Source organism: Camponotus vicinus, unplaced genomic scaffold (assembly GCF_025532165.1).
Source record: "Camponotus vicinus isolate PSW18456_S1 unplaced genomic scaffold, iyCamVici1.0 SCAF_4, whole genome shotgun sequence".
NCBI lineage: Eukaryota > Metazoa > Arthropoda > Insecta > Hymenoptera > Formicidae > Camponotus > Camponotus vicinus.
Window position 1 is genome coordinate 9,143,334 of NW_028141976.1, and position 23,215 is coordinate 9,166,548.

The window sequence follows — 23,215 nt, forward strand, 5'->3', positions numbered from 1 at the left end:
ATGTATATAATTTATGTAATTAATTGTTTTTTATGTGATATATCCGAGGGGTCAATCACCACTCAGAAAATGTACAGTGGTTGTCATTTTTGGCACAATACGTTTTATACAATACATTTTATTGCTAACATTGCTATTGTATTGCTTTTGTTAATAATGCTTTTGTATTTTTGGTATTCCTATTATTATTTTATTGTCAATATTAACAGTACTGCCGCAGAAATAAAAAGTGTTTCTAATGCATATTACTTTTTGTCTTATATTGCTAATATTATTTCAATTCATATTTTTCTAAAACATGAATTTCCTAAAATTATATTTACTGTACTGCAGCAATATATTCCTGATGAAATGTACAATGATTGCCAGTGGTTGACCCCTCGAATATATCTTTTGTACATCGAGCATTGGATGAGGATAAAAATGTTATTGTAACACACATTCGATAATCATCAACCGTTATAAAATAACTCCGTTGCATTTTATAACAGTTACAAAGTGAGCCGAAATATAATGAACTCTATATATCCGAGACGCAACGTTAATTAAAATTATCATAACGAGGCTCTACTGTATCTTGTTCTACTTTTAAACTAGAGCGGCCGAAAATTTAATTAATGGAGAACCATGCCCGGAAAGAATAATTAATCGGTATCTTTATGATAAATAGTATTGTTATAATAACAACTGTCAAAAATAAAATATTTGGCTCATATAAATCACGTTCGACGAAGAAGCCCCAACGTAATCGTTCATTGATGTTACATATATAGAGTTTCATTGATATTTATGTATCGATAAATATAAAGAAGGAATGTATATAAAAAAAATTTCTATAAAGAATCGCGCCATATATAATGCCCGTGCTATTTAGAGATTGTAAAGAGCGTCCTCTCATCGCTACATACGGTTAGTCACGTTTATATTTATTTACGGCATGATCTTTTATCTTATCGAGACACTTTTTTCTCTTTTTTTTTTTGTGCATGCTCGGTCACGAGACACGCTGATACTTTATCCAGAGCAGATGATGTCATCTACAACCGGAATATTTCACAAAAACGCAATCACAGCGCAAAGTTCGTTTACCGAATGTTTGAAATTATTCGCGATTTCCATAGAAATGATTGCTCATCTGATCATCGAATAATGAATTTAACAAATTTTGACATATTGCGAAAATAATTTGAAATATAAACATTAATATAGATTTAATAATTTTTCATTGATCATTAAACATTAAACTTTTCATTGAACTATATAAGAGATTTTCATTTTTTTTTTTTTTCAAAATTTTAGATATCGTTTACTGTACTATAATCTTTAAGCAACTGTTAACTGTAGAATATTCTTTAAGAAAAACTGTATTTTTATTTTAATGTTTTAATATTTTATATAAAGTATATTATATAATTTATTATATGAGAACTAATTAATTAATTACATTTGTGTTTTCTTACATATTTATATATTTGTATTATATTATTATATTATATATTTTTATATATTATATTTTCATTGTACTTTCTTAATATTTTATTATTTTAAATAAAAAATATTATTTCAAAAAAATAACCAATGAGGAATGGAATTAATTTAGAAAAAGGAATTAAAGGATACAATTGAGAAAATTAATAAAAAGATATGTAATGAAGGAAGAAAAGTTATGTTTTATTAATATTTCAACCACGTATAATGCACGTGCAGTTTTGCATCCCCGTAATGATGCATATATGAAACCTATGCAACTTTTAACAAGCGTGCACGTTCAAGGAGATATTCGGGAAGATATTATGTAGCACGTGTAAGATGCACCAGACACCCTTGCGACCGATAATAGTGACGTAACAAAACGAAGGCGTAATGATTCAGCATATCGCTCTCTTCTACGCGCGTCAGCGCAAAAGCAGGTCGTTCCACCATTTATCAAACAGTTCTTGTTAACTCGACATTTTTACTATTCAATTCACGAAAAGATTAATACAAGTATAAGCATGCAAAACAAACTGTACATCGCTAAAAATACGTAACAATATAATTTTCTATGGAATTGTTGAAAATTCTATTTATTTCTAAGGGAAAAAATATTCGTTTTGAGGAAAAATTTTTGTGAAAAAAATTTTCCTAATCTCTTAATGATCCAATGCACATGATTTTAACGATAATGCACGATTACGATTATTAAATTTAGAATTAAAGAGTGAGATGAACTAAATAAAATATAAGTGGCTACCATGGCATGATCTTGTTATTTATAAAAATGTAAACAGCACATTTTATGGCATCTGCACACGCAGCATTTTCCAACATTAGCATACTTTTGAAATGTCAACTGCACATACATTATCGCAATATCGCATATTCACACAATTCAGCATATTTTTTTTAAAGATTGAAGTTTATTCTATTTAACAAAAGTTATGTATATAAATATTTCTACATTATATTCACATTATAATTAATTATAAAGATTTAGAATTGATATTGATTTGTTAACAAGCGCATAATTTAATTGGATTAAATGCAAAATATTTAATATCTAATTTTTGTATAATATTTTTTTACATAAAGTAAAATATCAATTTTGATATATTAAAGCAAATAAGTAGAGATCACCCATATGTGCGCACGAGAAATTACATTGCAATAACGTATCCGTTGGACTCCGATATCTTCAATCGTGTATCTATTTAATCTCTTTAAATACAACGCGTCTCTAACGTGTATCTGTATGTTTTCTAGTCGATATTAGAAGATCGTTATATCTCAAGGAGCTCATCAGTCTTGTTTCACGGCCAGCATACGCGATCCCCTCGTCGATCTCTCACAATGCGCCGGCAAATCCTGCGGTTTTACATGGAAAAAAAAGCGTTAGCGACTAATCGTTCACGCTCATGGCGCCTTCCAGATCGCTCGCGATCCAGCTCGCCGAGCAACATTCCACGATCCGGAGCAACCGTTCCTAATCGGAGCGAAAGAAAGGGCTCGCTGTTGAAAATGCTGGTTTCAGCGCCATTTCATACGCGAGACAGCTGTAAAGCAACGGCTCTCTTTCAGTTTCACCTGTTCGAGATGATGCCGAAAATTAAAGTCCGCTCCGGGGGCCTTGATGCGACCTTCCGCTCGATCTTTCGAGCTGGTCGATCATTCCCATGGGCTGGCTTGGCGGCATTCCTCGGCCCACGCCTCTTTACTCTCCTTCGTCATCTTCGTGTGATCTTCCTCTTTCTCTCCCTCTTTTTCTTTCTACAAGACTCCAAAAGTTCTTGTAGCTTATACATTATTTGTATGAATTCTGTTATAATAATTAATATATGAAATGCTGCATACATTGCGTAATTTTATATATAATCTTATTTTATTTATATATAGGATTATTAACACATCTGGTTTTATATGAGAAATGTTTGATTTTTGATAGAAATTTAAAAGAACATGCACAATTTCTTTAGTTACTCTAGTAAATACTTGAAAATACTATTAGAAAGATACGTAGTCTATTTAAAGGATACTATGTCTATATTTGAAAAACATAAATGCGAGTCTATGTAAATGATTGTGTGTGTGTATATATGTATTACGAGACAATTGAGAAATATATCATTCTCATAAGCATTCGCATTAAAATCTATGCAAATTAGTCTGGAGAACCATTAAACCTCTCGTCCACTGTTTCTTGCGCAGTGCCCATAATTCTCCGTAAATATTCATTAAATCAAAGCACTCTAGAATAATTCAAGAGAAATGACGATTTATATTATCTAGTCCAATAAAATTAATGTTAATCTTTAACCAAATAACAAGCAATATCGAATTGGCCGCAGAAATTAATTAAACAAATACATAAATTCGCGATTTTGAATGATATTAATGGATATAAATTATAGTGAAGTTGATTTAATATTCGTGACAAACAGGAATTTAATTATTAGTTAAGAAGAATAACAATAAAGCTTGTTTATCAAATTAAAATTATATACATACCAAATTAAAAATACATAAAATGTGAGGAACCTACGATGAGAATATTCATCTGATTTTTATACTTTTCCCCAGGAGATGTATTTCCTTGGACCGAACTGAAATGTTTCCCTAATTTATACTGTTAGAACGTAACAAGCGGTGCCAATATTGTTGGCCGTAAAACTTCATCAGGCGATTCCGTAACCGTTGATGACCAGAATCGGAGAATACAGGCTGGATGTGCACTGCATTTGCATATGAACGAGTACCGGCGCGACTAGTCCCGGCGAGCTATCGCATCTAATTGTTAGTTTGCTTGACCCAATCGAGAATCGCCGCACGCGCAGCATCGCACAGACACAATTTTCATTCTCTTTGTTGCGTGCCATCTAACAATAAAATCGCACTCTAAAAGTCTCGAGGTACTTAAGGAGAGTAATTCTTCTCTCTCGATTCGAGTTTTATTCAACGCTCGTTACTCGAGAAATAGGACAATTTTAAAGTTTATATCTTGACATTTAACATTAAATATATTATCTTAGAATTCTATTTTATATTATTTTAATTTTATCTCCTTTTTAATTGAAAATAAGATTATAGGTACCGTGGAAAATAAATATGTTAAATAACGCACATACATTTTATTGATTAATAAATATTGATATAAAAAAAATATAAAAAATAAATATAAAAAAAAATTCATATAAAATCTTTGGAGGTGTTTTAAAGTTATTCTTAAGGGGGGAATTTGCAAATATTATGCATACTCGCATTGCGACGTGTCAGCACATATCTCGTCGCGCAGATTTGTGATGGCTTCGCAAATTGGGCCAATCGATGATCCAAACCGAGCCGTAATCCAATAACTCTGCCATACCCGTTCTAGCAAATATTCAACATTCCTGCATAGAAACGACTACCATGTCTGTTGCAGCTCGTAAATTCCTTCGTCGATAAACCGGAGAACCTGCAATTTCTTAGCATATAAAACAAATTGAGAAAAACAAGTTGCTATGTGCAGCGACAGATACATATAGGAAGAAATCATGGACAGAGATAAATTAGTTATCTTAAATTATTTTTGCAAATATTATATATAATTGGAAGATGTTAGAAGATATAAAATTAGAACATGTTATTAGAAGATAACATATAATTAATATTATTATTTTAAAAACGAAGTCGTGTAAAAAACTGACATTAAGTAGATTAAAATTTAAATCTTTAAAGCAGAAAGAGAGAGAAAGAGAGTATATACATATATATATTTGCAACGAATTCCTATGTTTCCCTGATCTAGGAGAGATATTGTTTAAATAAATAATCAAGTAAATGCTCAAATATCATACGCTACATAATATTACGCGACTAGTAACATCAGTAGCTTTTTAATTTCCGAATTTTTAAATAATTAATTCCCTTAATCTTCAAATGAATTTTTTGAAGATTTGGGCTTTATTCTTTTATCAAATAAGCTCTATGTAGTATATTTTATTTGCCTATTTGCTTATTTGCACAGAATAATAATGACTGTAATTTACTAAAAAGAACTTTTTAATTTTACGAAATTGAAAACTGTTAGTATAGAAGAATCTAAAAGTCAATACGGGCACAAAATTCTGCGCATTATGAAGAGATAACATTTTTTTTTTTTATCGCTGTCTCTCTGACCGTCTATTATCCTTTCATTTTCAGGTAAAGAGAATTTCTCGACTTAGGCTAAGATGTCACATCACAGCGACGACAACATGCTGATAGCGACGTCAGATTCCTTCTGGGAGCCGGGTAACTACAAGCGGACGACGAGGAGGATCGAGGATGGTCATAAACTCTGCGACAGTTTGATAGCGTTGGTCCAGGAAAGGGCAGAGATTGAAAAAAGCTATGCCAAGGCGCTCAAGAACTGGTCTAAGAATTGGAACGACAAGATCGAGAAAGGACCCGAATATGGTACAACCGAGGCAGCATGGAAAGGTGTTCTGGTGGAATCCGACAGACTTTGTGATCTTCACCTCAGGGTCAAAGAGAACCTCTGTAACGACATCGTCCAGCAAGTCAAGACGTGGCAGAAAGACACGTATCACAAGGTACGAGTAGTTGCGTCACTGATTCCCCCTTAAATACACAGAAATTTGGAGTCACGTACAAGGTTTTCATCTTTCTCCTAAAAACTTAGGTGATAAGATCGCTAGATTAGTACTTTTACTTTTTTTTTTGAACGATATATTTTTTTTAAATAAAATAATTGATGTAAAAATTCAACTTCAACTCAAAATTTTTGACATTTTGCTTTTTATACATTTGTGAAATATACAAATTAAAATTTATTTCTAGATGATAAATTTATTCTTGTTACAATATCTTTGTCCATTATAATCAATTTTATGGATGGAAGATTTAATGTCTATTGTTCTCGATGATTCCTTCTATATCAATTTTTGTAATAGTACTTGCACGCAATAGTAATATTAACTGATATTGCACGGGCTTGGTTCTATGATTGCAGTCGATGATGACCCTGAAGGAGCGCAAGGAAATGGAAGATGCGTTCAAGAAGGCACAGAAGCCATGGGCGAAACTCCTACAGAAGGTTGAGGAAGCAAAGTCGGAGTATCACAACAGTTGCAAGACCGAACGAACCGCGGCGAACATGGAGAGGAACGCCTCGGCGGACAGTTCTCTCTCGTCGGACCAGGTGAGCAATCCACGTCACAATCCATTGTATATCCCGCATATCTCGCGCACACATATTACGTCACTTGTCACTCTCGTAACGTTTTATTAACGATCGCGGCGCAACCAGTAGTACCATGTATTACTATAATAGAAGTCACTTCGTCATCACGTTCGCTTTTAAAAGGCGAAACAAAATTAAGTCACGTTATACAAATATAATTCGCGAATTTACTCTTCTCATAAAATAATATATTTATAATACTCGTATTTTAAAATTCTCGTGGCAAGTTTTGCTCGATATTTTATCAAATATATTTTCAAAATTGTTGCTTAATTAGATAAGAATTCTCGAAGATAACCATAAATAGAAGTGCGATAATATTTAAAGCGATAATTATAATGGTGATAAGTTTGTTGTATGAATATTCCAATTCGTGAACATATACATACATACTGCGCACGTTTATTACTTCAATCTACAACAATACGTATTTTACATTATTATAACATCCACGAATTAAAATAATCTCACGATAATTCTTCTCTTCGTATTCTTAATAGTATATCCTTTTCAAAACAATGAAACAATCGAGTTATATAGATGTGCACAATGTATATATTTGACATCATATATTCGCGTTATAGTCTCTTGGCATCTCGATCACGCGTATTACACATGGTCTTACGTACGGTAGATACAGTTGTTCTTTAGCGAGTATTATTTGCAGATGGCCCGAGGCTCTGAAAACGTACGTTTTACACCTTATGTGTATTCCTAAGAATTCTTGCATGCGCTATATTCTATCTCTCTCTTGTTCCATTATTGCTTCTCTCGAACGTCTCGCAGTGAGCTAACGATGCCCGATTCGTTTGCTTCTGCGAGCAGAGTTCTCAGTTTGCACACCTGTGTGTTTTTTACCTAACATCTTTCATTCGGTACGGAGAAGATACTTTAATAGTAACTTTATGAATATATGTACGTTTCGTTCCATTTCTTGCACGGTAGTAATTATTAGGAACGCAAATGACGAAACAAACTTGCAATACCAAAAAACAAAAATCACATTTTTGTATATCTGAATTTTACTAAAATTAATAATTAGGAATTTGACTCAAATAAATAAACAAAAATTAAATCGATTTCTGAATTTTACTATTTCACAATTGTTCGGATTATTGTTAGGGATATTGTAGGGATTGATGTAAATTTAAAGACAGAAAAAAAATTCCAAGGAATTCCGCGTTCCATAAATATTTGAATTCTAAATATTTGAATCATTGAATTCTAAAGTATATAAATCACCGCCCAACACCCACGCGCACGCATAGTCGGCACAATAATGATCTCGATATCGGAGATAGACACCTCTGAAAGACGGCTAACGACGTTTTTAGATGACAGATTGTGGATGTGATGCATGGAGGCTCAGAGTACCAAAAATCCTTAGGAATAATAAAATAGGCGACGTTCAATTTGTATGTATATGATGTTGCATGTGTCGCATGTTTCTTGACTTATGTATCTTCCCCCCCTTTCTCTTATTACAGAAGGCTCTGCTGGTAAGCAAACTTCTGATTTAAGACGTTAGATTTAAGAAATTAGAACGCAATATATGTTTAGCATATATCTTTTTACGACATCTTTTACGCTTTCTTTTTTTTATTTCTTTTCACACCTTTTATCAACCCCTATAATGTCCATCTGTCTCTTCAGTTTAAATATAGCATGCTTTGCTCGCTCATGTTAGATATATAATTATTGCTTAAAATAATTATTCGGCGTATATATTTAAAGAATTGCCATATAGAGGAGAATATGACTGATATAATTTGCACCGCCGATTGATTAAACGTTACTCGTAATTACGACAGCACTCCCTTCGACGTGTATTATTGTAATTTGGTTAACTCAAAACTGGTATAAACAGGAGAAATGCAGCGCACGTGCATGAAATATGGATAATTCATGAGTCGATATACATAAAACCTCTTTGCACTAAATTCTTAGGACGCTCGTGGCACACACAATGATCTCGTGCATGCGAATAATTTTTTTTTTGTAAAATCAAATAACAACGTAAATTTTATCTCGGATGACCTTGCGTTTTAAAGAAACTTCCTTCGGAAAGTAATTGTTGAGAACTATAATTATTTAATTATGTAAAATTATTGTGGTAAAAATCATTTTAAATTCATAAGAGTTTTCGTATACGTTTTGTTACTATTTCCTAATCTTAATAAAAATCTTAAAAAGAAACTTTAAGAAAAACTTTAAATTTTTATGTTGAAATTAATTATGATAAAAATTTATACATAAAATATATTCAACTTTTATATTAATTATTATATTTTAACAAGAAATAACCGTTTTTAAATTGTCTGAGGAATATAACAATACATTTCAGTATTAATATGAAAATGTTTTGGAACGCATTAGTTATTGTAAAGAACGGCTATTAGTTTATACGTTATTTACATGAAGTTGCATGATGAGATAAACACTAAGTAGATTAAATAATAGGTAGTTTGATGTAGTAAATAGGCAGATACATATATATATATATATATATATATATATATATCTTTGCACATTTTTTGATATAAAATCGTTATATATATATATATATATTTTGATCTCCTTTAATGTGGCATTCATGTTTATTATCGCAAAAAACCATTTTTTGTAGCTCTTGGCGATGAGCTAGATAAATTTGAAGGTAAAGAATTGAGATTATCTGTTAAAAAATATCCTTTTAATTAACATTTGTAGAGTTTGAACTTTGTAAACTAACGAAATAATCAATTTAGTGTCGCGTGATAATCGTTGTTGAAGATTGAATGCAAATTACGTGAAAGATGAAAAAGGTTTAATTTTAATACATATATACGAAGCGTACTTTTATATAAACTTTTACCATCATAAAGTTTATGTAACCGTAAAGTTTAAAGCCACTTTATAAAAGCTTCAAACTATTAGACTGTATCCCGTGATACCGACCAAAGTCTTTACCTTCAAGTTAACATTAAAGAAGAACGCTCTCTGTAAGATTTCTAAATATGTATTTTCCTCGTCTCTTTTGACAGGTGAAGAAAATGCAGGACAGAGTGCAAAAAACGAAAGAGGAGGTGCAAAAGGCGAAAGAGAAGTACGAGGCGGCGCTTCAAGAAATCAATCAATACAATCCAAAGTACATGGGAGACGCAAGTATTTGAGAAGTGTCAGGAAATGGAGGCGCAGCGACTACAGTTCTTCAAAGACGTCCTCTTCGGCATTCACAAATGTCTGAATATATCGCAGGATCCAGTGTAAGTCTTTTTTCATTATTACGCAACTATATATATGATCCATCATGTATGATAATTGTAAATTTAAAAATCACACAAATATATTTTGCCTTAAATTATATATTCAAATATATTATATCAATTATATATTATTGTATAAATATGATATGATTGCGTTTATCATAATCAATATTGATTGCGGGCTCTCATTATCATTTAATCAATTCAGCTTACAATAATTTAAATTAATAATAAAACTGAAAAATAAAATAATAAAATGATATAATAAAATTAAAAATAATAAAATTAAAATCCCCATTTCTCAATTTTCTATTAGATTTAAAAATAAAATAATAAAATGATATAATAAAATTAAAAATAATATAAAATTAAAATCCCCATTTCTCAATTTTCTATTAGATTTAATGAATATGAAAAACTTTAGTGTATCACATTATTTCACGAATTGTATATTATTATTTCCAGGCTTCCACAGATATACGAGGAATTTTATCACACGATAAATAACGCCGACCACGAGAAAGATCTCAAATGGTGGTCTAATAATCATGGTGTAAATATGGCTATGAATTGGCCACAGTTCGAGGTAAATTTGCTTACGCTTGTTTCTATGCACTACAAAAACTCTATACTGTCGCATGAAAAAGCCCTGCTCGTGGTTGAAGATCTATTGTTAGAAAAACATATAGCTGTAGCGTGGACTGAATATTACTCTATAGCTCTTCCCTTTATTTTACAATAATTTTACCGTTACTCGTTATGTCTCGCCACATATTTTTTTATTTCTGGCACAACATAGAATACCATATTTGACCAATGTTTGCCGTAATTTTCTTTGAAACATTTAACATAAAATATAAATATATCGATATTTCTAGGAAATAGAGTTTCATTGAGAAAAAAGTAAATTTTGTCTGCATTAAAAGTGTGTAATAAGTAAAATATCGATAATTTTTTATAATGGACAATAATAAAAATGATATCCTATTCGTGATAAAATGAAGAATAAGATCATATTTAAAGGAAGGCGAACAGGCATATTTAATCAGATTTTTTAATTTTCTCACAACTTATCGTTGTGTCATCAAATTGCATCGTATAACATTAAATAAAAATTACGCTTTTGTATAATCGCGCTTCCGAAAAAATCTGCTTACAATAATGTTTTGTCTTTTTGAATTTTCTTGAGGCTTCTAACTCGTAATAATATAATCTTATATTTATCTTACTAAATTATTTAGGACATTCTTCTAGAAAGAAGTAATATCTTATAAATTTATAGAAAATTTATCTAATCGTTGTACATAACGCGAATTCATCAATCGTCATTTTATAATGATCACGGGTTACAGGCATTGCCGATCTTATCAATATTTTCCAGTTTAATTAACTTATATATAATTTCAGTTTAACTAACTTATATATAAAAAACCTTACGTCCCAAAAAGATACGTTTCATTATTGCAATAAATTACATCTTTTGTTTAAATGATGTTATATGTGCCTTTGTCTCCCGTCAGCGCAACTGTATCGATGGTGAAATTCTTTGCCAGAATAACGTCCAACTCCACCCCACATCATCACCTCTCTCGCCTCGACTTTTTCTTAATCCAAAAATACTTGAACAATATCGAGTTTCTATACAATGATATAAAATATCACAACATATTCTTAATATTAAAAGACGGAAAGAGAAAATATAAAATGACAAGACTAAGAAAAAGGGAGAGAGGAGAAACCCATGACAATTTTCCGGAATGCATGCATGTGATTGTTTTGGGACATTGCTATTATGCAGGACTACACAGAGGAGTTCCGCGAGATCACGAAGGGCTCGAAGTCGAAGGAGGCGCTCCCGGCAGGCTCCATCACACTCATCAATCAACGCCCGGTCGGCGAGGATCTGCATGTAAAGTTTTGTTTACACGTTACACACGTGACACGCGCCGCTCGCAATCTCATTTTATAATTGTTGAACATATTCAAAAGCCCATCCGACCTACGATCTATCTCGATCGGCCACGTTGAGACGATCGAGAGGTCGTCGGCGCCGATTAAAAGCAAGCACGCGACAGCTTTTAAACGCGTATGTCCCAGCTGGTTGCGAGGTCATCCAAGATGGGTTTCCTTTCTCAGCTTCTAGCTCTTAGCCGGCTTAACCAAATTAACCGTAAATCCGCTCCGCGCTTGCGCTCGCACGTAATCGCACGGATCTCTGCCTAAAGGTGAACATGGAACAGCCCCCTCCCCTGGATGGCAGATATAGGAGGAACGAATTTACAAACTATTGAGGTAACACACATTGCGACAAAGGCAGGAAATATAAGTCACGAAAGATTGCAAAATTATATATCGTTCAAAAGAGATTATACATATTTTTGAAATATTTTTTATTTATTCATGATATTTGTATCATAAGATAAGAGAAAAGATAAATCTGCCTAATCTAAGCAAATTTATTCTTATTTGAGTGATACATTTTATAAAATTAAAAGAATTATCATCATTATAACAAAAATAATCAATGAAAACATTGTATTTTAACCGTTTATGATTAGACTTAGATTAGACTTAGATTCTACAGAATTCTGTAATCCTCAAAAGTTTGTAAATTGTCTCCTTTCAAGATGCTTATTATCCTGTTTATGGTATACGGTATGGATAATTATAATATTATTAAAATATGAATATAAGTCACATCGAGCTTAACAACAGTCATATATGCCTGCAACCGATTGTTGAAAATCACATGCGACACATCTGCATGTTTCACATGCTTAAAAATATTATATTATTATGAAAGTGTCGTATTATATACATATGGAATTAAACAATGGAAATATAATATGCAATTAAGTTTGCGAATAAAAGAGGTTTTTTTATAAACCAAACTTTATCAGGACTGTCGTACTTTCTTTCAGCTATAAACTTTTCAAATATTCGTAAATTATACTCTAATAGTATTTTAATTTATAATCGAAGCAATGTAATATATAATCAAATGGGCATTTAATGGAAATTAGATTACAAAACTTATATAGACATTTAATTTAAATTTATATATAAACATGAAACATATACGAAAGAAAGAAGTAAATTCCAAAGAAAATGCGATGGTTATTGTATACATTAATTTTTTGCTTGATATAGCATAAAGTTCTGTATATATTTATCGGAAAGCTACGAATTATATCGTTCAAGAATATCTCATTTAAAATGTCTCATTTAAATTTTCATCAAAAAATAACGCAATAATAATACATCTGTGACTAAAAATTATTGTAACATTTCTTTAACTACTCATAATTCATATAATCTGTCTATATAGAGTCCTGTCCTTATCGTGTTAGAATTCATCTCAAAAAATTGCAATCTCGAGCCTTGTTGCGCTTTGTAAATATGCGCTTTTTAAAATTGTAAAAATGAATTGTAATGGAAATACAGATGTACGATGAGAGATAGTCTATCTTCTCTATAAAAATATTTTCTTGAATTGTCGAGTGAGCAGTGCTCACTATGCAAAGACATAGGACATCGAATCGGTCAATTTTTCCTTGTATTCGTTATATCTTGACATATGTAATAAGATTATTGAGATTATTGAGAAGATAGACCAGGTGAAATAATGAAAAGGCTTTAACAAAATCGCACATGCATCGTTGGCATGCTAATTAAACATTCGCAGTGAGCGATTCTCGAATCATATGAAACATTTGGTTACACGCATGGCATTTTCAACGAGATAAATTCGTGCATCGCGGTTACACACTATGCGAATTTCATTGAAACGTATCTAATATATTTCCACATATTTCAAATCAGGAATTTCCACCGGTCAACAACAAATCAAAATCAAAGTCCATCAGCCGTGTAGTATGAGCGGACAGCAATCACGGAGATAGCAAAACCGACACAATAAGTTCGAGCAAGCAGTCTTCGGAAAAGAACAACGAGAGCGATAACGTCAATAGACTATTACATAAGTTTGTTGCAAAAGCGACTCTTATAAAGCTCTTTATCTAGTTAACTAGTAAGAACCGCGTGTGAAATGTATGATGATTGCAGTAACGGTACTAACGCCAAGCAAGAGTCAAACCCATTCGAAGAGGAGGAATGGGACGAGGAAGGTGATGAACCATTGGTCGACAATGGAGAACCAGGGGTTCCCGTGCGAGGTTTGTACGACTACGAAGGAGCCGAGGCGGACGAACTTAGTTTTAAGCAAGGTACCTACATAGGATTTTGTTTTTCGCAAAATTTTAGAGTCAATCAATTTGATTTGTATGCATAATTAATTTGATATGACATAATTTTCTGTATCTATAGCGAAAAATAGGAATACAATTGAATCATTTTGTTTCTTACGATTAATATAATTTAAAATGCAACCAATATAGTTATTTGATATTTTATATATATATATATATATATATATATATATATATAAATCTATAATATAATTATTTAATATAAATAATGTAAAAATATATAAATTAATATATATAATTAATTTTTTCTCAAAACTTTTCTCAGGAGATGTATTCGAGAAGCTGGAAGACGAAGATGAACAAGGGTGGTGTAAAGGAAGAAAGATGCCATATTATGCTTATATATAAAAATGTCATTTTATTCATTATAATTATTTCATTAATGTCATTAATATCATCAATAAATGATAAATGATATGAAATCTAAAAACGGTTTAAATATTTGTTCACACAATACATTTGAAAAATTATTTTTACAAACTCAATAATCATCAGATCATGTCATATAATACGTAATGTTACTTTAATTCCTTGTCGATGTTTGATAAGTGGTGTCAATTAAAAGAAAAGGATATATTACGTAAAACAATCGATATAATTATAAATTTGTGTTACATTAATGCAGGCCCGTGGTTAGTTTGCACTTTTCTGTCGATTTTGTCTACTGCTATCCCCGCTCCTTTTGTTTCATAGTTTCTCTAGACTTCTCGCCGAAACGAAAGATGCTCGAGTTAAAAAATGATTATAGTTAAAAATCATTCATATATTGTTTCTAAAGTTATTACACTTATAATTATAATATTGATTATTATAATATATAGTAAGATGCTCGAGTTCATGAATGATTATAATTGTAAATCGTTCTGCACACATTACCCTTGCACTTTTTATTCTTTCTAAAGTTATTATAATTACTATTATAATTATAATTGTTATAAGTATTATAAAATTAGAATACTAAAACGCATATTAATTGTATGTATAGATACGATTAAAATTCGTGTTTCATTTCAGTGTTACTTTTGACCTTATAACATAATAATAACAATCATAACAATAATAACTTTACAAACAATGTATGGAGCAATAAAACTATCTGATTTATAATTAATATCGTTCTAAACATCTGAACATCTTATGTTCCGCGTACAAACTAGATGCTATGAAACAAAAGAAGCAGGAACAGTAATAAGTAAAATCGACCAAAAGTGCTAACCGCAGGCCTGTATTAATGTAATACAAATTTATAATTGTGTCGATTGTTTTACGAAATATATCTTTTTTTTGCATTAAAGTTATAATGAAAATTAATAATCATTATAAACGCATTATCTCTTACTTATTTTTTCAAGTAACGTTTTACAAAAAACGTTTTCGTCAAATTTATGAAAGTAAAAAGTGTATCGAAATCGTGTATGTAAATCAAAATTAAAATTAAAAGTTCCAAAAACTAATACATATATTAATTATAATTAATATATTATTAATTAATATTCTCGAATATTTGATCTAATATTTCCGAATTCTTTTTCATTAATTTATCCATCGTTATCGAATTTTGGTTTGTTTTGTGCATTAATTTTAAAATTTGTTCATAATTTTTTTCGATTGATTCTTTTAATTCTAAGTTGGATTTTTTTCTTTTATTTAAAGGTTTTTTTGTTTGAGTGATTTTTTTGCGTTTTCTTGAGCTGGTATTATAAATATCAGATGATGACGGCACGTTAGACGGCTGTTGACTGCTGGTACTACGAATATCAGGATTAGGAGGAAGATCAGAAGAATATTCAGGGATATCAAATGGTACTTCCACATCCACTGATTTTGAATCAAGATCATTAGACTGTTGACTGTCTTTGCTGGTACTAGGAATCACATTATCAAGATTATTATAAATATCAGATGATGACGGCACATCTACTGGTGAGCCGCCGTGTAGAACATTATCCATTAGATCCACGTTAGACGGCTGTTGACTGCTGGTACTACGATTTATATCAGAAGAATATTCAGGGATATCAAATGGTACTTCCACATCCACTGATTTTGAATCAAGATCATTAGACTGTTGACTGTCTTTGCTGGTACTAGGAATCACATTATCAAGATCAGAAGATGGTTCGTCATTGCTAATTAAGTCATTACTGAGAACATCGTTTTTAGAGGGAGGCTGTAATCTGTAAAAAATATAAAATTTGGATTAATCAGTAAACTCTAATTATATGCACAACATACACCCTCTGTTCAACAAGAAACCGAACTTTTGATAGAAAATGAAACAGACTAATTTATAATTGTTCAAATAATTTATTTTAATCAATATACTCTCCATTAGCTTCGATGCATCGTCTGGCACGGTCAATTAAGTTGTTAAATGATTGTTTTATATCAGTTTTTGAGATGCTGTTGAGAGTCGAGGTCACTGCCGCTTGAACGTCTTTAATGCTGCTGTGTCGCCTTCCTTTCATCGCCAAATGAAGTCGGGGGAAGAGAAAATAGTCGCATGGTCCTAAATCAGGCGGTATTCGCATCATGCAACTATTTTCTCTCCCCCCCGACTTCATTTGGCGATGAAAAAAAGGCAACACAGCAGCATTAAAGACGTTCAAGCGGCAGTGACCTCGACTTTCAACAGCATCTCAAAAACTATATAAAACAATCATTTAACAACTTAATTGACTGTGCCAGACGATGCATCAAAGCTAATGGAGAGTATATTGATTGAAATAAATTATTAGAACAATTATAAATCCGGTCTGTTTCATTTTCTATCAAAAGTTCGGTTTCTTTTTGGACAGAGAGTATATTCACAATTTATATTTAAAAACTTATTTGTAAGAATTATATAAATTATTCGAAAAAAGTAAATTAATAATATTCAATTTTCGCTGTTTCACTTACCGCTTTGGAATTATATCCCAAGGAACGCGAAGTTTCTCATTGTAATGTTTTTCGATCAAATGTTTTATAAAGATGACCGCATTCTTAGCTCCAATGTAATTCTTACACATGTAACAATTATCCACTTGGACGATATAGTCCGCTGGGTTGATCTTACATTTATACGTTGTAACAGTTTCAATCCATTCAATTAAGCTATTAAACTCCTTTTTTGTAATTTTATGTTCTGCTTTCAAATGTCTCGTCATCTCTTTTGATGCTTCTAGTATCGTTTTCTTTTTGGACTGCGGATTATCAGCGATAGAAATTATGCGTTCACAACATGTACACATTACGTCTGGATTTAATATATCCTCTGTCTTTGTCACTTTATAAGATGAATCCAACTGTAATTTTGAATCCATTGTCTGCTTTCTGATCTCTTCGAAAAATTTTTTATGCTTCTTATCGTCTTTTTGCATATGACATTGCAAAACGTCGTATATATTTATGACAGGCATAATATCACGTTCACAAAAACTACATTTTGCTTGACGAATACCTTCTGCCACAAAAAAATTCCAAACCCATGAATTATTTTCTACCATGATGTCCGTTGTGTATCACAGATCGTGAGCTACTGAGTACAGAATAAAAATTATGTCAAGCAAGAGTGTACCAAGAATATAGAAGGTGTGTAGAAAAAAGTAGGAAAGGTCGCGGTAAGATGTGTGATTGTATGATGTAAATATTAACTGTTTAACGTGTTTGCCTGATTTGTGTTCGTTTAAAAATATTATTTCATGATAGTGAAGGAATTCTTAGAAAAGCCGTTAAAAATTGTAACCATTAAATGTTCTTAAAATCTATGTAATATGTCTTTAAAATTTATCTTTAAATTGATATATCTGTTACTGAATATGTGAAGCTGTTATTAAATTTTTAACTTGAATTTTTTGATAATCTGCATTCAAATTACAATTAAAACAATAAGAATATAGTAAGCAGGTATTAAATTTTTTACGATTCGATATTATATTTTTAATTTAATAATAAATTCTCAATTTAACAATTTATCTTTAATCATTTCTTTATTATTAATATGTAAAAATTGTTATTTTATTAGAATTTTTAATTAAAATATTCGTAACAACTCAAATATTTAACTTTAATTATTATTCGGATTAAAAAATTTTTGCCCGACTTATTTGTTAATTCCTATATCTTTTTGGTTTTAGAAATTATTGGAAGGAGGGGGGTTATATTCGATTTATAAATAAATGACAAATTTTTGAATTATTGTATCTAAATAAAACATTAGCTGAACGAGTTTGATTTCAATACTTATAACACATGCCAAATACAAGTGCAATATATATCTGATCTAAAATAATTTTTGTTCGCCTAAATCTATAAATTCTATTATAAATATCATATTATACTTTATCACTGTGTAATTTCAAATATTCCTATATCCAATTATATTTTGTTTCTCACCATGATATTCGATTTATGTCACAAATCATATATATGTTATTAAATAAAAAAGAGAAACTATTTCAAAGACGAAACACATAGCTGGATTTCCTATATTTAATTTACTACATTTGAATATATATATATATATATATATATATATATATGTGTGTGTGTGTGTATGTATGTATGTATATAACATTTTTATTCAAATCTATATTAACGTATGCAATTATATGCATTAAAAGTAATTCAAATATAGTAAATTAAATATAGGAAATCCAGCTATTTAACTTGCTGCCTGGTCGTAATTTTTTTCAAATTGTCAGATTGAATAGTGAATGTTTGCTCATACATATATATATATATATATATATATATATGTATGAGCACTATTCAATCTGACAATTTGAAAAAAATTACGACCAGGCAGCAAGTTAAAGAACTTAATACATACCTGTCAAAACTGATTCGCTGAATTATTTCAAGCTCAACGTCGCTGCAACGTGATATTTCAACCTGCCATCCATCTGCACAGCTTAAGATCCACCATCAGGAATCCACGATAGATGATGGAAAATTGTCATGTCGCGTCGTAATCCTTTTCAGGGAGGAACGCTTTATTGAAATATTCATAATCATTTCTTTTTTACTCCAGGGATAGCACGCTGTAATTTCGCGTTCATCCCTCGCAGGCACCTTCACCCTTCTGCCTAAAAAATACAATAACAATGCGATTATTTTCAGTCGAGATTCATTCTCTGAATAATTCGGGTTACGCTATAATTACATACCATTTTGTATTGTTATTTATGGGCCATATTTTTTTATCATGTTAAATAACATAATTGTCGAAGATAAATGGATGCGATAATTTCTAATAACGACAGATTTCTGATATATTATCCTTTTTCCACTACAAGCTTTTCCATCTCGATGGTCGCAATCAAATTAATTTAGTCGTGTCATAAATCGTTTCGCGTTAATTTGCCCGCATTATCAAAACGACATCGGCGTCGGCTGTTTGACTTGTTTAAAAAGCATCTCCTTGGTGCGAAACGTGTTCATTGTCCTGTTCAAGCGAAGTCATATTTTCCGCGGTCCATTACAACCGCGGAATACGGTGGTCGTTAGACGTCATTTCACGTCAAGTCTTTGATAATTTCGATATATATATATAATATATAAAATAACTATAAATAAATATATAATATATATATGTATTAGATTATATATATATATATATATATATATATATAAACATATGTTTTATAAAAAACAATTATACAATAATTGACATAGATTAGGAATATTATTCTTAACTTATTACCTTGAGCTTAACAATTGTGTCGTGCCAAAAAACTGTGAAAAATGTTTATCGTGTTCTACTCATTATTGAATAGAACTTTTATGATGCACGACTTGCAGTAATAAACCTAATTTGTTGTAATGATTCGCGTATGATATTGACAAGACTCTGCCTTCGGTCAAAGCTTTTGCTGATTTTTTAGATTCGAACAAATAGGGATTTAAAAATTTAACGTCTTCCAGATATTCAACTGCAACTTGATAAAACACAGAGAGCTTCTTTTGTATCTCAGTCAAAGTAGGTAGATTTGATAATTCTCGCTCGACCTTTCGTAACTCGCTGTTATATATCGCTGTTTTACTGTTTCTAAATTGTTGTATTACATAGGATAAATCTCTGTACACCTGATAACAGATAAAACAATCTTAAATAATCTTAAATAAAAAAGTGTAACATTGAAAGATAATAAGCGATTTTTGGCGTCCTTCTGGTATAACAACCAATGTGTACCAGAGTGTCTTACACATCGTTAAAACATACGTACGTATATATGTTTTATCAATGTGTAAGACATTCTGGTACACATTGGTTGCTATACCAAAAGCACGCCAAAGATCGTCTAATAACAAAAAAAGAATACAGCGATCGCTATAAAACTAGGAAAAGAAAACCAAAGGACCAAGTTCTACCAAATGAAATTACTTAAAGCAACCGCATTATTTTTTTAGTAGCATTACTCGATCGGATGCTTCTCTTGTTACGAAGTCGTACGATGACCATCAGCCAACTCACACTCCCATCCAAGACCGGCTATATTCCATGGGTTTCGAAGAGAAACGCCGATGTGTTCCTCCATTCCCGTTCTTTCTCGTAGGTTCCATCAGGACCTCTTGTCCTTCCTCTTTCCGTCGCGCAGCTCCGTTCGAACACGGTCACATGTATATGCAAATTTATTCTGCCGTTGTTATGCAAAACTACAGAAGAAGATTTATTAGTAGAAATATTCATAGGATCTTGAATGGACATAATGAAAGGATTACTGTGCTTTCGATGAATTGTATATCAAGTGGAAAATTTACTGAAGTTACACAAGGTAATTTCACAATTAATTTCACTATAAATAGAAATATTTATGTTTAAACATATAACTCCATCTTTGATTGATGTGTTTGTTCCTGAATTGTTATCATTATTTCCAAATTATTCATGATTTATATTTTACTTTCTAGTACAAAATAACACATTTTCTATACGGCACTGGTGAAGAAGCTACATTGAAAGCTCTACAAGCTTTTAATGTCTTGGAGAAAAATTTGATGTCGCTGAATGATATGCCTCTGACGATTAACGGTATTCAAGGCACAATTAATATTGATTTGCAGTTGCTTTAAAAGGAAGAGTCGCGTTGCAAATGGATAGTAACGAATTGCTGATAACGGAGCTGGTTCTCAAGAATATGTTAACAGTTTTACAGCCAGCAGAAATAGTAGCGCTGCTATCAGCACTGATCTTTCAACAACGCACAGATTCAGAACCTACACTCACACCGAATCTCGCTAATGTATGTGTCATCAATTGTCTTTTTTTAAAATAATTAATGAAGTTTAAAGAAAATTACATATCGAATAATTAAGAGCATCGGAAAGCTAAAACAATGTTCTTTTTTTTCCAGGGTTGTGAGATAATGAACAAGGTGCATGCGGAATTGGAACATTTAGAGCAGCAATATCAATTGTCGACTATACCGTCATTAAATTTCGGTTTGGTGGAACTTGTCTACGAATGGGCACAAGCTAAATCGTTCACGGAGATCATGAAAATGACGAACGTTCAAGAGGGAATTATCGTTCGATACATACAGCAACTCGGCGAAACCTTGAGAGATGTTAAAAATGCGGCTGTGACTATAAGTGATCCGATTTTGAAAGAAAAAATGGAAGAAGCCTCGACTGCAATCAAACGCGAAGTATAAAATAGTTTAACTTTTTGAAATAGAAAAATGCATTTCTTTTATAAAAATAATGAACTGAATATACGCACATTGTTGAAAACGTAATCTATTTGTAAAAAATATCTTGTCCACAAGCATATACAATACTTCAAAATATTTATAATTTTTTGATAATAATTGTATAATAAAATGTAACTTTATAATTATAATTAAACGACATATTATATTTTGTATATGTTTGCAAATGTTCAAATGCTAGCAGTAAATAACTCGTAGTAATTCTATAGTTTTTTAAGATATACTTAATTTTTTCAAACAAATTATGTTAATTTATAATGCTTATGTGTACAAATATTATTTTATTTCTGTCAACGACATTACAATGTACATTGATCTGGATTGTTAAGATACCCTTGATCTTTATTCAATAAAACAATAATTGTTTGCAACAGCTGTTTTTAATTAATAAACATATATATATTATATATATTTTTTAACTTTTTGACAGAAAATTTGTCATTGTAGAACAGATGTAGGGCATTGGCGTGAAATTTATTATATATTTTGTGATACTAAATGCACCATTTATTATATTCTATTCACTAATCGTGAGATAAATAGTATCTCAGTGTAAAACATTAACAGAATAAATGATAATTGACTAATATGAATATAAGGATTATAGAATCTACCAGGAACATTTAATGTATATAATTACACGATTATCAGTTGGTGATTGCATTGCTGTAATAATAGATAAATTGTACGCCAATGCTATATCACTGATGGTTTTACATTGCGCGTTTCTGTTAAAAACGCAAATTTATTTTTCTGAAGATCACCATAGTAATTTTAGTGCAGGCTTGAAAAGTTAGGTGTCAGAGTCGCCATTAGGGTCATTCCACAAAATAGATTGCAAATACTTCCGTTGCTAGTTGATATAGTTGCGGATTCATGAAGCGACAAGTTGCTTTGTTTTGATTAGTCAATCCGCAATTATCAACTGGCAACGGGAATATTTTCAATCTATTGTGAAATGATCCTTAGTGTATCATTCTCTCTCTCTCTCTTTGTGTGTGTGTGTGTGTGTGTGTGTGTGTGTGTGTGTGTGTAATTCTGACATAAGTATGAAAAAATAAAATACCTATAATGACGTCAACAAATTTCATGGATCTTGTTTCAATAGTATTTTTTTGGCCTGTCCATGAGAGTTTGTAAGCTAACTCATCAGTTAGAGTAAGTTTTAACGCATTCCTTACATGTTGTTCCGAGTTTTTTCCTCCTATAGTTTTAATCAATTTTTTCTGTAAAGATTTAATTTAATTATTATATACATATTTGTGTTTAATTATTATACATTGTTTTTTATATTTAATTGATAAAAAG

At 31.1% G+C, this 23,215-nt stretch overlaps 2 protein-coding genes, 1 long non-coding RNA gene and 1 pseudogene across 12 annotated transcripts; 2 read left to right on the plus strand and 2 right to left on the minus strand.

Annotated features, from left to right (window-relative positions):
- Positions 1-1,605: 1,605 nt before the first annotated feature.
- On the minus strand, positions 1,606-5,961 carry LOC145970183 (uncharacterized). The gene is made up of 3 exons (XR_014438350.1): positions 4,731-5,961; positions 3,985-4,352; positions 1,606-3,725 (listed from the first exon to the last, which is right to left on the minus strand). It is a non-coding gene; the product is annotated as an uncharacterized LOC145970183 (long non-coding RNA).
- On the plus strand, positions 5,642-14,693 carry LOC145970177 (protein kinase C and casein kinase substrate in neurons protein 1-like; annotated as a pseudogene). The gene is made up of 8 exons (XR_014438349.1): positions 5,642-6,050; positions 6,470-6,658; positions 9,724-9,945; positions 10,411-10,531; positions 11,744-11,854; positions 13,768-13,928; positions 14,011-14,171; positions 14,479-14,693. The product of XR_014438349.1 is annotated as a protein kinase C and casein kinase substrate in neurons protein 1-like (transcript).
- On the minus strand, positions 14,546-23,107 carry LOC145970178 (uncharacterized). 8 transcript variants are annotated; one of them, XM_083096717.1, is made up of 8 exons: positions 22,974-23,059; positions 21,738-21,827; positions 20,616-20,852; positions 19,900-20,282; positions 19,364-19,762; positions 19,027-19,282; positions 17,115-17,733; positions 14,546-16,390 (listed from the first exon to the last, which is right to left on the minus strand). In XM_083096717.1, exons 7-8 carry the CDS (start codon positions 17,699-17,701, stop codon positions 15,697-15,699), a joined length of 1,281 nt encoding a protein of 426 aa, XP_082952843.1. In that variant the 5' UTR covers positions 17,702-17,733; positions 19,027-19,282; positions 19,364-19,762; positions 19,900-20,282; positions 20,616-20,852; positions 21,738-21,827; positions 22,974-23,059; the 3' UTR covers positions 14,546-15,696. The 8 variants fall into 8 exon arrangements, with proteins under 8 accessions (XP_082952843.1, XP_082952838.1, XP_082952839.1 ...); XM_083096712.1 differs by having other exon boundaries at positions 21,624-21,827; XM_083096713.1 differs by lacking the exon at positions 21,738-21,827 and having other exon boundaries at positions 20,671-20,852; positions 22,974-23,107.
- Positions 19,858-22,282, plus strand: LOC145970181 (uncharacterized). 2 transcript variants are annotated; one of them, XM_083096724.1, is made up of 3 exons: positions 19,858-20,971; positions 21,108-21,439; positions 21,551-22,282. In XM_083096724.1, exons 2-3 carry the CDS (start codon positions 21,290-21,292, stop codon positions 21,848-21,850), a joined length of 450 nt encoding a protein of 149 aa, XP_082952850.1. In that variant the 5' UTR covers positions 19,858-20,971; positions 21,108-21,289; the 3' UTR covers positions 21,851-22,282. The 2 variants fall into 2 exon arrangements, with proteins under 2 accessions (XP_082952850.1, XP_082952851.1); XM_083096725.1 differs by lacking the exon at positions 19,858-20,971 and having other exon boundaries at positions 21,044-21,439.
- Positions 23,108-23,215: the final 108 nt, after the last annotated feature.